The following is a 14,668-nucleotide window of genomic DNA, read 5'->3' on the forward strand; positions in this document are numbered from 1 at the left end:
TCCTGTGGTTATATAAGAGAATGTCTTTGTTCTCAGGACATATACTCAAGCTTTTAGTTATAAAAGAGTATGATGTCAGCAACTTACCCTGAAATAGTTCAAAAAAATTTAAATTATCTTTAATAATATGTCCCTCTTTATACACACATAGTGAGAGTGAGAACAAATAGTAAGTAAGTGGGGCAGATGTTAAATTAACAGTTGGCAAATCAGAAGGGTTGATGGGAGTTCTTTGTAATGTTCTTGAAACTCTTCCATAAGTTCAAAATGGTATCAAAATAAAGTCACAAACTGTTTGACTATAAAGTACAAATTTTAATCATTTATATTTTTGTCATAACACTCATGAAAATTCTTTGAATAATATTCAGATTTCTCCTGTTTCTAGGCTATTGATGGCACTGCTGTTTTGTTTGATTTTGTTTTCCTAATGTTAAAATTTTGTTCTAAGTGTATTACATGGGTCCTCTTCCTGTTTTAGTTACAGCATGAATTGTCCAAAGATTGGAGTTTGAGCATTTTGGGATCAAGAATCTTTTCTTGGTTGTTTCTGTCCTTTTATTGCCAAATACAGCTCTTGGTATATTGTTGGTTTTCCCTAATTTTTTGTTATATTTTTCCCCACTTACAGAGAAAACCTCTAGTGTTGGAAGGAATTGATTTGGGGGAATGTACAAGCAAATGGACAGTGGATTACCTAAGTCAAGTTGGAGGGAGGAAAGAAGTGAAGATTCATGTTGCTGCAGTTGCCCAGATGGACTTCATTAGTAAGAACTTTGTATATAGGTATTTTCTTCTGAGGTTTACTCTGGGGATACAAATAACTTTTTTTAAGCCTTTAAAATATGTTTCCATTATTATACAAGGACCATATGGCATTTCATCTTTTGGCTAGTTTTTTATAATCCTGGAATAGTTTACTAATTTTTAAAGAATGACTTTTAAAAGACAAGAATTCTGAGTTCACATAATTATACAGAGACATTTCCAAAGACCATTTTTAAATAGGGTGTACAAACAATACCTTCCAGTTTCACACAAGGAATAGAAAACTCGAGTTAGATTACACCTGAAGTTGGATGTGCTGTATTCATTCAATGCTTCATTAATTAATTCATCCTAGCAAGTTCGTAATTGTTATCTAGAGTAAAAAATTCTAAAGTTTTCCTCTGTAACCTATTTTGATTTTTAATGCCCTTATTTTTGCAAGATTATCTAATTCCAGATTGTTTTTAGATAGGTATAAACCCATATTTTCTTTTTCTGCCCTCTCCAGAAATATAGGACAAGTAGTTGCTAAGTTTGGTATAATCTTTCATCAACTTGGATAACTTTAAAAAATCATACTTGATTTTGTCTTTTGACAAAATAGTTTTAAATACTTTTAATTTCCCTCATGGCTGTCATTTTATGCTTTGAAATCTCTTAAAAGGAAATAAGAGATAGTTAAAAGCTGCTGAATGTCTGAACTTGAAAGCTTTAAATGCTGTGATCTTATAGCTTTAATATGCTATTTATTCCCATGAGTTTCATTAAAGATGTTAAATTAAAAAACAAATGTCTTCCAAATTCTGAGCACATGCAGTTCCCAGCAAGTTTAATCTGCTGAAAAACCAGGGCGTTCACAAAAGAGTGATTTTTAAAGAAAGGTAACTCCCGCTCTGCCTGGCAGAGTTTAGAGATGAGTTCAGCAGAGTGCCTAATGTCCAGGTCCTTCCTTTCTCATTAGGGTTTTCCAAGCTCGTATAGGAGCTTGCCAAAGCATTTCTCAGGTTTTGATCCTTTGAATAGTCACCATTATAGTTGTGGTTTTTAATAGGCCATGAATTGAATTTAATTGCCAGAAGTTTTTCCAAGTATAAGGACATTTCATTTTTTATTAAATCAAGAAAGTGGAAGAAAGTGCTGGAATGATGAGTGTTTTTCAGCCAGCAATTAATGCTGTTTATTTTCCAGAGAGTCCAAATGCCATCACAAGTGGGTATTGAAACTTCGTCTTGAATTGCCTTGATGTTTTGTCATGTCCTATAAACTTTTCAAACTTGTTTTTGAAGCACATACATTATGTAATAGTTCCTGTTGCAGCTTCCTCCAAAGCTTTCACTAGAGCTACTAAAGAATTGCAAGATTATTTTCTTAGTACAAGGAAAAAAATAGATGTAGTCATTGTTGGCAGTTACCAGGGAGTAGGAAAGCAGGGAGGCATGTAGGCCACAGAGAGACTGGAGAATGAGAAGTCCTGCACACGCCTGTCACTGCCGTCACTTCAGTTCACGGCTGCACTTCTGCTTGGTAAACACTTGGAGAACAATACATCTCCAAGTCGTAGCTTTCATTGCTTTCTTCTTGGTAGCTCTCACTGTTCTTCCAGAGTCGGGATGCTATGAACAAGAAGAGCCTTGTGTGCTGAAAGGATATTGTTGGTATCCTTCTGGTCATAGATTTAAAGAAAAAAAAAAGTCTGACTCTTCTATAAGCTTTGCTTTGCTGCCTCTCCCTATCACATCTTCTAATTCCTGTTGTCATCCTGCTCTTACTGTTTATTATACTTTTCATCGGTCCTGATGTTGATTTTGCAAAGCAGCTTTTCTGAATGGGAAATAGGACAGTGAAGTTTTTTTTTTTAAATGTTGGTAACTACTTGTGTGCTGCTAAGGGGTACATTATCATTGTCGTTAACCCCTCCATCCGTCCTTTACTGAGCACTTACTGTATATCAGGTACTGTGCTAAACATCCTAGATTGTATTACTCACTTAAACGTCAGAACAATCTGTGAAGTAGATTATTTTATAATAATTATACAAAGGAGAAAACAGAGGCTTAAAAACTCACCTAGGATCATAAACCTGGAAATGCTGGAACCAGGAATTATACCCAGGTTTGCCTGACTCCACGGAACCTGTGATCCTGACCCTTCTTTGATACTACTTCCCTTACTGGTCTGTATGCCAGTTCAGACAAATGCATCTCAATAGCACATGCCCTTCTTTTTGAAACTTGCACAGGGTAGCTAAGACCTCAAGGCCAAGGGACTTCCCAATTCTTATACCTCATTTCCCCCATCTCAGCTTGGCTTCTGCAGAAGCTCTGGCAGGTACCACTGCCTAAGGGAGAAGGTTGCTGCGGGCACCCAAGTTCTGCTTCTCTGGATTGAGCTCTATCTTCCCTGTTCTTGTAAAAGTCTGGAACACTTCTGGATTGTAGGAAGAAAAGCTGAGCCTGGGCAACTGCACCACTTACAGAGGTGGCTCTGAGCAAGAGGCTCTTCCACATTGTTTGCAAACTCTTCAAAGATGCTTTGGTAGGAAGGAAGGGTACATGGTGAGGTCAGAGATGGAAAACATTGACTAGGAGGATGCCAAGTAAATGTGTTGATATAATTAGCCAGAGACTATAGTAGGAGATTAGTCTGAGTAGATAGCAGGCTCCTTTCTTCTCTCTTATAGTGCTTACTTTATGTAATTACCAGCAGTGGCCTCAAGTTTGGATTGACTTTCACACCCTCAGGACCCACTTGTCCATAATCTGCCATCAGACTCACTTAGCTTTGCAAAAGGATACAAGGCAGGAAACAGCATTCTAGCAGGATAGTATCAGGGGGAGTCTTTGTACCAATCCAGGAGCCCCTTTTTGACTCACCAAATGAGAGCTTAGTGGTAAGGGAACAAAGACCACAGAAGTGGGTAAAGAAACACCCTAGCTTAGTTAAGCCCATAGTCCACAGACACCAGTAGCATGAAACAGCCCATGAACTTGGCTTCTAGGTCCCTCCAAGGGACATAGTCAGTTGCAAGAGTTACACTGCACATAGGGTAGCCAAATCCCTGCTTCCTGACAAGTGTTTATAGTCCACTTACCAGTCTTCTTGTCCATACATAGTTCGCCAATCAGTGGTCATTTTTACAATAAACAGGGTTACCTGCTATCACAGCTGCCATTCCACATTTATCTTAACCCAGTATGTTTCTAGGAAAACACTGCTAGAAGGTAAGCCCAAGGTCATCTTATAGAGGAGGAGAAAGGGTTTTGCTCACCCTTTCTCCCCACCTCCCCAATACAGATTTCAAGTGGAAAGATATTTGGTAGTAAGAGTGAAAAGATTACAACTCTCATCAGAGGTTTGGAGGCTGGAGGGCAGTGTGAGGGGAGAGGGGAGGGGAGGCTTTTGACCCAGATGCTTTTGAGGACTTCGTTGTCTTGTTGTTACTGATAAGGTATCATCTTCATGTAGGGGGCAGTACTTTTGATTCTAGAAGGTTGAAGGGATAGGATGGGACCCGGGGAAAAGATAGCCCTCTGGGCTCAAGAGTGTGAGGTAAAGGAGACAAAACTGCTTCTACCGTGTTCAGCCTTGTTCCCAGGATGGAAGGAAACAGACATTGGGTGGAAATATTGAAGAACAGTAAAACTTGGTCACTTCACTGAAATTCTTGAGATAGTCCTCAGAAGCCTTAAAATCACAGAGGGTGGTACAGGAGGATGAGAGCAGTTTCCTTTATTGGAAGGCGTCTGTGTTCTGTGGTAGTGCCAGGAGGCGGATCACTGAGAGGGGAGGGACTTGATCCTCACTGGACCATTTGCCTGCTGTCTCTTCTGAAGTAAACTGGTAGTTTGCCCCATTCATCGCAAGGCTTGTTTTGCCGTGACGCTTGAAAATAGGTAGCAATAGGATCTTGAAAGTTTGTGAATTTCCAAAGGTAACCAGATACCATGGAAACATTATTCTAATAGTAACTTGGAATAGGAGGATCTTGATAGATGAGAAGGATCCATCTGTACCATAGATTTAAAAATCTTTAATTTTTGAAATCAAAATTCCAGACAACCTATGTCAAATAAGCGCACTGCTAAATGAATTTTGAAAATGTAGAATTCCACGCAATAAGTTATAAGAAAAACTATGGATATTGTAAAACAGAAGATCGTATCCAACTCCAGCAAGCTTATATATATAGTGATTAGAGTATTAAGAGTTGATTGATTGTTATTAAGTCTAAGGATTCTTTTGTGTTTATTTCAGAACTTTACCTTTTGACAAGTTGATTCAGAGGGCAGCTGAAGAAAAGCATAAAGAATTCTTCATTTCAGAGGTAGTTGGTTTTAACATATTTTCTTTAGAAAGCATTAATATCTATATACCAAATGGATTTTCTTATAAAAGAACAATGGATATACAAGAGCCGTAGCCTTCTCCAATAGCCATTCTTAAGGTTTGGTTGTATATGATCCTAGCTCTGCTCTTTATTAGATCTCAAACCTTGGCCAAATTATTTTTCTGTGCCTCAGTATACTCATCTATAAAATAGGCATAATAGCAGTACCTAATGAAATAAAATCTGTAGAGTACTTAGCACAGTGCCTGACATAGTAGAAACTACTCACCAAATGTTAGTTATTAATATCACTTCCTTTGAAAATGTATTGATCTGATACTCCAAGTTCAAATACTAATGGAGAACTTTATTTTCATATCTTACTGACTAATAGATGATTTGTATATTTTATTGTTATTTTTATTAAAGGATTAAATGTGATTTCTGTTGCATTTGCTATGACATTTGTTCAGGATTAAATGCAGAAGAATTCTACTTATTTACATTATTTAAATAATTTAAGTATCTTGAGATAAGGCATTGAGGCTTATACATAAATATATTTTTAAAAAATCCACTGTGTCATCTCAAAAGCACATTTTAAAAATAAACTGCTTGTTAAGCTTTGAATAAAGCTGTTGTCTGCATTTGACCCACCCAGCCTGGTGGTCAGTTTGATAGTCAAAGGGGTGCGTTTTCACAGTTCTTTCCTCAGGTGATGGGTGCACTAGGTTACCACCAGGACCCCTGCAAACTCTGCACATCTGTAATTCTGTAGTATGACTGGAACGTCTACCAAAGCTACTTTCATTAACTGTTCCTGAAAAATGTTTTTCATTTTATAGCCATGCCTTACCATGTATATTCATTTGCCCTTTGGTACTTTCCTGTCCAAGGGTAGTGAGCAGCACAGATTTAAACAGCTGTGAAATGTTAAGTGAAGTAAAGGAAATATAGAGACGGGATAAAGGATTCAAGTCTAAGAATTATGGAAAGTATGTGAATAAGATGAATATGGATTGTCAGTTAGGTCCTCCTTGAAGCAGATCCTGAGATGGAGTTAGGAGTGCCAAAGGTCAATTGGGGTAGTAATACATGTGAAAGGAATGGGTACGGGAAGCTGTCAGATGGCCCTGCACATCTGAGAGTCTGTGCAGGCTCAGACTGCCTGTTAGAGGAGTCCTGTGTTGGGTAGCAGCGTCTGGGTGTTTTACCATCTTGCTGAGATGTTGGTTGAGGCTGCTCCAAGAAGAGCATGACCCTGGTTCAAAGGCCGGGGTGGACCTGAAGGAGTGAACAGCTGGCAGCCGTAAGCAGTGAATCCTTTCTTGAAGGGCATCTGAACAGGGCATCTCTGTGTCTGACACATGAATTTATTTTTTAAATCCTGAAACGTTAGAACTGGTAGAAAACTCTTAGAATTTTGAGGAACATACTTTGAAACTTTTTTAGCTAGTAATAAATTTGTAGAACTTATCTGATATAGTACTAGCTAAAAAGATAAAAATAGGGAATCTAAGAGTTTAGTTAAATTTATGATCATAGATTTATAATATGTTGTTAAGGTAAATAAGATGTATTTTGAAGTTTGTGTTACAATGGTGAGTGTAAGTATAAAAGAGGCAGAATTCTTGAGTTGGATTGCTCTTGTACTTGACCTGGTATATCTCAGTTCTCTAATTCTTATAGGAAATGCAGGCAACAGTAATGTTTTATATTCAAACAGTTCCCTATTATAGCTACTGAATAAAGTATAATTGACAAGTTTTTAAAATACGAACTCAAATTTGCTGTTATGAATGACACATGAGTTGACTCTTAAGGATTTGGCTTGAGAATTTATATGATTGGGGATAGGCTTTGCTTAATAAAATGCAGTGTTCTAGATTTTCTAAAAATTTATTATTAAAAAGTGTATTTTATCTCCTATTCTATGTTTATCTTATATTAAAGAAGATTATTGTTAGCCCTCAACAATACCTTGAGATCATGTGTGCAATTACAAATGGGAATTCTTTTAAGTCTTAAGACACTGTTGAGAGTCTAAATAATTTTGAGTATAAAGCCTAAATTAAGCATGTGGATTTAGATGTGGTGTGTGTGCTGCCTTTAGAACTTATTTTCCTTAATGTTTGCTGGACCCAGTCATTATTACAAGCAGCATATAAGGACATTCCTTCAGGTGGCCACCAGAGAGCATTAGCAGGAAGGGTAAGAAAATGGAACTTTTCAAAAACGGCTTAGCTGGGTTAGATTGGAAGACTTATTTCCTAACATCTTTGCTTTCTGATAGTTTTAAGTGAATACTGATGCTGTTTTTCTTTGGGATGTTTAAGGATGAGAAGTACTACTTACGGTCGCTTGGGGAAGACCCTAGAAAGGTAAGAATTCTCAACATAAAATAGTTGCTTAAAACCTGAATGGATGTCTATATTTTCACTGGCACTGTAATTTTTATACTTACTGCCTGACATATAACGTGTGTTATACCTTTCCGTTCTTTTCTCAATGATTTATGCCCTTGAATAAGTAAGATTATTCAAAGTTGATGAGTTTTCAAGTAGGACAATAGAATCTTAGTGTTTAGTCATCTACTCTAATTTCTACACAATTAAGACATCCTTTCTACTGTATATTTTACAGTTGTCTTTCCTCTAATAAAATAGAATCTAAAATAATTATAAACATTCTGAATAATTCATTATATAAGCTTTGACATGTATTTAGAGTCAAATTAATATGGCTACAGTATTAAGGAGTGGTCCCTAAAATGATCAAGATTATATTTTTTCCCTTCATGGCACTATTTAGTTCTTTACCTTCTCTTATTTTCCTCCCTCAGTAGAACTCACAGGTTTCACATTGTTGATTATGTTCAGGTTGTTGACTCCGAAACTTAAAACTTAATGTTAGAGTAGATGACAGTTGTATGATTCTTGCTTAAAGTAGGTAGAACCTTTCTATTAATGAAGCATATTAAGCTTAACAGCAGTGATGCTGTTGAATCTGCAGTCTCGTTACAGTCTGTTATTCCTTCGTTTGAAAGACCATATGTTGGCTGTGGTCACATCCTAGTGTTTTAAAGCAGTGAACAGAGTTTTGCTTCATTCCTTCTTAATATCGTGGGCTCCGATGGCAGCCTTAGCTAAAATAAGCATTATGCCAGTATTGTGTTTATTATTAAAATTCTTACTATGTTTCTCTCAATGCAGGATGTTGCAGATATCAGAAAGCAGTTTCCTTTATTGGAAGGAGATATTAAGTTTCCAAAATTCTTCAAAGATGAGCAGTTCTTTTCCAGTGTTTTTCGAATTAGCTCACCAGGATTACAGCTTTGGACCCACTATGATGTATGCTACATAAATGAGAAATCTAAAGCTATAGTAGATCTTTAGCATTTATAGATTTAACAGTCATAATTTCAACTTTCTTTAGGCTACCGTAAAGATGTTTGACATGTAATGTGCTGAAACATAAGGTTTGAAAACAGGTACTCTGCAAGGCAGAGACAAGGGAGTGATTAGTTAGCTAATGCCAAAGCCTAGTGAGTTTCTCATAGTTACATTTCTCTGTGGTCCTCCTCATCATATATATATATATCTATATAGACTAAGTTGTATGAAGTGATTTTTTTTTTTACGTGAGAAAAATGGCCACCAGATGAGAGGGGAAATTGCGAAAGTGGAAAAAGTGATAAAGTGGTGGTATGAAGATGCGAAATGATACATGTGATTAGATGGAACTTATTCAGGAGAAAGGCAGAAGCTTGTGGAGAGCCATTTCCAATTTTAAGAATCTGATGGTCTTAGGATATATGTCCCTTGAGAGTGTCAAATGTGTGCTGTATTTGTTGAGCAGCAAGTTGTGTAGAATATTGATCTCAATCATTTATTCTATGGTGTTATAATTTTGTTCACTTAAATATATGCATATAAATATTTTAAAAACATTAAAAGTCTATTATTGTGTATGAGTTGGTGTTATGTGTATGATTTGATGTTAGCTGGAGAAATTTAGGAAGTTAAAGCAATACCTAATAGGTTTCTAAAGCTAAAAGAATTTTTAGAAAGTTCTAAATCAAACTATGTGAAATTTTATAAGTGTGTTTTATAATTCAGGTGAGGACCTCTTGGGAGGATTTTAACATAGTAACTATAATTAAATGAGATAGACATAAAATCTTAGCATGTTATTTTTTAAAGGTTTTACATGAATGATATGGTGAGAAAATGATGTGATAACTCAAATACATTGTTTTAACTGTATTCTATGACTATTTTAAATTTTAAGTAGTATCCCTTTTATCTTGAGTTATAATGGAATATTGTAAAGTTTTTCTTAAAAATAGGTCAAAGGGATGCTAGTTATATAGTTAAGGTTTACCTAAGTGAAAGGGTTAGTGGCAAAAGGAGAAATGTTTAGGTAGAATTGATATGTAAATAATCATGAATATATCTTGCTCAATAAATATTTTAACTGCTTAGCTGAGCGTTATGTAGCTCTGCCTTTAACGTTTTTCAGTCTGTACCAACAAAGTATACCCTTACACAGGAACAGTCAAGATTGCTCCATTAATAAGTACATCAGGAAAATTTGCCAAGTTATAGACCTTTAGAAATAATCTGGAAATCAAGATACCAGGAACCCAAGTGTGGTTAGCCTTGTATTTAGAGTTGCGCAGGGGCTGCAGCAGTGCCCAGCACTTTCCCAGCGCCTGGCCTTCCTAAGTGCTTTCACTCTGTTGTCTAATGTTGCCTCATAGCACTCCTTGACAGGTGAGTAAAAGATCAGTACTAACCAGGAGAGCCTCAGATAGGTGTAGCCACCCTCCCTGACATCATGGTGGCGCAAGGGCAGATAGTTTCCTGATGTCAGATTTCCTGATGGCTTGCCAGTCCTACCAATTTTACGGCAGCGCTGCAGAAATATCTTCAATAAAGGCACAGTTGTGTTTGGAATACAGATGTTTTCATTGTTAGAATATTATAAGAGTTTTAGATAATGAGAGTCAAGTCTTATTAAAGGATAAGATTTACTGTTAACTGTTCAGAATACCATTGGTTCTGTTTATTTGAATTTTAGATACTGCTTATCCATAAGTTCTTATTGGTCTTCAGGTAATGGATAATGTCTTAATACAAGTGACAGGAAAAAAGCGTGTTGTACTCTTCAGTCCTCGAGATGCCCAGTATTTATATTTATCAGGTACTTTTTTTTAAGTTTATATTTCTGAAATCTAGTTTATTCAGTTACTCTTTTGGAGAAATCTCTTTATGCTCACAGAAAAACATTTTGGGGCTTCTTTCTAATTATGATGTATTGTGTTCTCCATTGTGTTTATGTATACATGTAATGATAGGTATGTGAAGAATGAGATTTTCACAATTATATTACATAGATGCCAGTGGTGATAAATAAAGGGTAGGTCATTGAAAATTGACTTAGGTTTCAGGAGAATAGTAATTGTTCTCACAGTGTGGGTATAGTAAGTAATTGTACACAAAAGAATAAATTTTCAAATTTATAATTGTGGTTACTTTTTAAAAAATGGTAACTTGGCTTAAACTGTGTTATCCTTTTTTGGAACTTTTCAGGTACTAAATCAGAAGTACTGAATATAGATAACCCAGACTCAGATAAATACCCGCTGTTCTCCAAGGCTAGAAGGCATGAATGCTCCCTTAAAGCTGGAGATGTATTATTCATTCCTGGTAAGACTTACAGACCTCAGTAATTTGCCGTTTATAAAGTCTGTACTCTGTAACCCCTCCACTATGTGATTTTTTAGTACAAAGTATATTTGTCACATGTATCCTGTCCTATACAGGATGATTTTTATACACAGCTGTGTTTGTGTGTTTAAAGTATGCTTAGGCAGTCTTATAAAACTAACAGTCTTGTGTTTCAAAGGCAACCTAAAAATATACTATTATACTCTAAGTTATTTTATTAAATGACATCAAGCAAGTCACTTTATATCTGGGAAAGGTGATACTTGGTTGTTGTTTAATCATTTTATTTCTTAAATCTTTACATAGTTTAGAGGTATGTCACTTAAGTCTTTACTGAGAAATGGTCAATATATTTCAAAGCCAAAACAGATTAGAGATTTTATTAAATATCAAAGTGTTATAATCTCAACACCTGTGATGTCTTTTGTGTGTGTTACTTTTCTAGTCTGAATTAGTATCACTTAATTTCTTTGTACAATAAATAGGCATTAGTTGTAGTTAGTAACTAGTGATGTAATTAACATTGGTAGTGATTATTCAGAAGGAATATCTGAAGATTATAAAATTCATAATTAAGATTAAAGGGCTGCATTAACAAATTCTATTTATATAAAAGCATCCCTTGAAGGTATTGTGTGTTTGGTTCCAGACCACTACAAATAAAGTGAATATTGCAATGAAGCGAGTCACACAAATTTTTTGGTTTCCTAGTGCATATAAAAGTTATGTTTACATTATACTATAGTCTATTAAGTGTGCAATAGCATTATGTTTAAAAAATAATATGTCTAAAAAAATAATGTACATACCTTAATGTAAAAATGTTTTATTGCTAAAAAATGCTAACCATCATCTGAGCCTTCAGCAAGTCATAATCATTTCGCTGGTGGAGGGTCTTGCCTCGATCTTGGTGGATGCTGACTGATCAGGGTAGTGGTTGCTGAAAGTTTTGGAGTCTGTGGCAGTTTCTTAAAATAAGACAACAATGGAGTTTGTCACGTCAGCTGACTCTTCCTTTCATGGAGGGTTTCTCTGTAGCCTGCGATGCTGTCTGACAGCTTTTTACCCTCAGTGGAGCTTCTTTCAAAATTGCGGTCAGTCCTCTCAGACCCTGCCGCTGTTTTATCAACTAAGTTTATGTAACATTCTAAATCCTTCATTGTCATTCAACAGTCTTCACAGCATCTTCACCAGGAGTAGATTCCATCTCAAGAAACCACTTTCTTTGCTCACCCATAAGAAGCAACTCCTTATCCGTTAAAAGTTTTATCATGAGATTTCAGCAATTCAGTCACATCTTCAGCCTCCACTTCTAGTTCTTTCCACCACATCTGCACTTACTTCCTCCACTGAAGTCTTGAACCCCTCAAAGTCAGCCATGAGGGTTGGAATCAACTTCCAAACTCCTGTTAATGTTGATATTTTGACCTCTTCCCATGAATCATGCATGTTCTTAATGGCACCTAGAATGGTGAATCCTTCCAATTTACTTTTCCCAGATCCATCAGAGGAATCACTATCTATGGCAGCTATAGCCTTACAAAGTGTCTTTCTTAGGTAATAAGATTTGAAAGTCAAAATGACTCCTTGATTCATGGGCTGCAGGATGGATGTTGTATTAGCAGGCATGAAACAACACTAACCTCATGGTACATCTCTGTCAGAGCTCTTGGGTGACCAAGTGCATTGTCAGTAAGCAGTAATATTTTGAAAGGAATCTATTTTTTCTGAGCAGTAGGTCTCAACAGTGGACTTAAAATATTCAGTAAACCATGTTGTAGACAGATGAGCTGTCATCCAGACTTTGTTGTTCCATTTATAGAGCACAGGCAGAGTAGATTTAGCATAATTCTTTAGAGCCCCAGGATTTTCAGAATGGTGAATGAGCATTGGCTTCAACTTAAAGTCATCAGTTGCATTAGCCCCTAACAAGAGTCAGCCTGTCCTTTGAAGCTAGCCATCGACTTCTCCTTTCTAGCTGTGAAAGTCCTAGATGGCATCTGCCAGTCTAAAGCTGTTTCGTCTACATTGAAAATCTGCTGTTTGGTGTGGCCCCTTCATTACTGATCTCAGCTAGATCTTCTGGATAACGTGCTGCAGCGTCTACGTCAGCACCTGCTGCGTCCCCTGCACTTTTATGTTATGGACACAGCTTCTTTCCTTAAACCTCATGAACCAGCCTCTGCTGGCTTCAGACTCTTCTGCGGCTTCCTCCCCTCTCTCAGCCTTCAGAGAATTGAGGAGAGTTAGGGCCTTGCTCTGGATTAGGCTTTGGCTTAAGGGATTGTTGTGGCTGGTTTGATCTTCTAACCAGAGGACTAAAACTTTCTCCGTATCAGCAATAAGGCTGTTTCACTTTCTTATCATTTGTTTGTTCAGTGGAGGAGCACTTTTAATTTCCTTCAAGAACGTTTCTTTTGCATCCACAGCTTGGCTAACTGCCGCAAGAGGCCTAGTTCAGCCTGTCTTGACTTTCGACTTGCCTTCCTTAATCAGCTGAATTAATTCTAGCTTTTGATTCAAATTGAGGGATGTGTGACTCTTTTCACTTGAACACTTAGAGGCCATTGTAGGATTATTAACTGGCCTAATTTCAATATTGTTGTATCTAGGAATAGGGAGCCCCGACGGGAGGGAGCGAGATGGGGGAACGGCCAGCTAGTAGAGCAGTCAGAGCACACACATTTATTAAGTTCCCTGTCTTGTGGGTGTGGTTTATGGTGCCCCAAAACAATTATAATAGTAACATGAAAGATTACAGATTACCATAACAAATATAATAATAATGAAAAAGTTTGAAATATTGAGAGAATTACCAAAATGTGACACAGAGACATGAAGTGAGCAAATGCTCTTGGAAAAATGGTGCTGATAGACTTGCTCAACACGTGGTTGCCACAGACCTTCAATTTGTAGAAAACGTAATATCTGCGAAGTACAATAAAGTGAGGTATGCCTATAGTTGTATTTGCCATATCCAAGTTAATGTACTTCATAATCATTAATACTTTTTCTATGATAGAATTAAGTAAAAAAATATTAATAATATATAATAGCCCTCATTTGGGGCTAGATTATAAATTCCTTGAAGACAAGAACCATGTTTTGTTAATCTTTGTATTCCCCAAGGGGCCTGATACAGTGTCCTTTGTATAACTGATTGTCTACAAAAATTTGATACATTGACTTCTTATTCTTATATTTTTATATTCGCTTATATTGAAAACAACCAGCAGACTAGTCTTTAAATCCATTGCCATTATTTAAATTTTTGGTTTTGTATCCTCAGAGCATGGCTAAGGGCTATGCAGTTTTCCCTTATTCTGTAGACAACTTAAAGGGGAAAAAAAAGCCAGAAATGCTGAACATTTGTACATATTTGAAAAGCAAAAGCCCCATCTTTGGATTTAAATTTAACATAGAATGCTTAGTTTTTTTCCCTGTTATATTGAATAAGGAAAAAAAAGATTCTGAAAGAAAGAGTAGTTAAGATTAAAACCATGTTTGAAAACTAGTTTTGCAAATCAAAATATTGTAAGCTTTTGTTTTTCCTAGAGCACTGTTAGAATGAGTTTGTTTCTGAAATTTAGCATCTTGTAAATCTTCCTTCCTCCCTTTCACAGGAGTAAACATTTTTTTGGCGTAATTAGTGTTTCATCTTTGTTACATTGTGGTGTTGCTTTAGTATTCCTGTAGCACCTATATTTTGAAAATGTTTAGACTCAATTGAAAACAAAGAAGTAGACTTTCTACTGGAAGGGAAAAATTAATTATCTTTATAATATGATAAAGTCTACTCATCCTCTCCACCACCAAAATATTTGCTTTAGTTTTATATACT

General features: G+C 36.3%; 1 protein-coding gene across 2 annotated transcripts in view; it reads left to right on the plus strand.

Annotated features, from left to right (window-relative positions):
• The window catches only part of LOC124233478 (tRNA wybutosine-synthesizing protein 5), a 28,330-nt gene that overhangs the window by 4,548 nt on the left and 9,114 nt on the right, over positions 1-14,668 (plus strand). For both annotated transcript variants that reach the window (XM_046650595.1, XM_046650594.1), the window contains exons 2-7: positions 632-786; positions 5,023-5,092; positions 7,432-7,476; positions 8,308-8,445; positions 10,213-10,300; positions 10,690-10,806. In XM_046650595.1, the coding sequence (XP_046506551.1) occupies positions 632-786; positions 5,023-5,092; positions 7,432-7,476; positions 8,308-8,445; positions 10,213-10,300; positions 10,690-10,806 (613 nt within the window). The remainder of the gene's footprint in view (positions 1-631; positions 787-5,022; positions 5,093-7,431; positions 7,477-8,307; positions 8,446-10,212; positions 10,301-10,689; positions 10,807-14,668) is intronic.

The sequence above is a fragment of the Equus quagga genome, unplaced genomic scaffold, assembly GCF_021613505.1.
Source record: "Equus quagga isolate Etosha38 unplaced genomic scaffold, UCLA_HA_Equagga_1.0 203_RagTag, whole genome shotgun sequence".
Taxonomy (NCBI): Eukaryota; Metazoa; Chordata; class Mammalia; order Perissodactyla; family Equidae; genus Equus; species Equus quagga.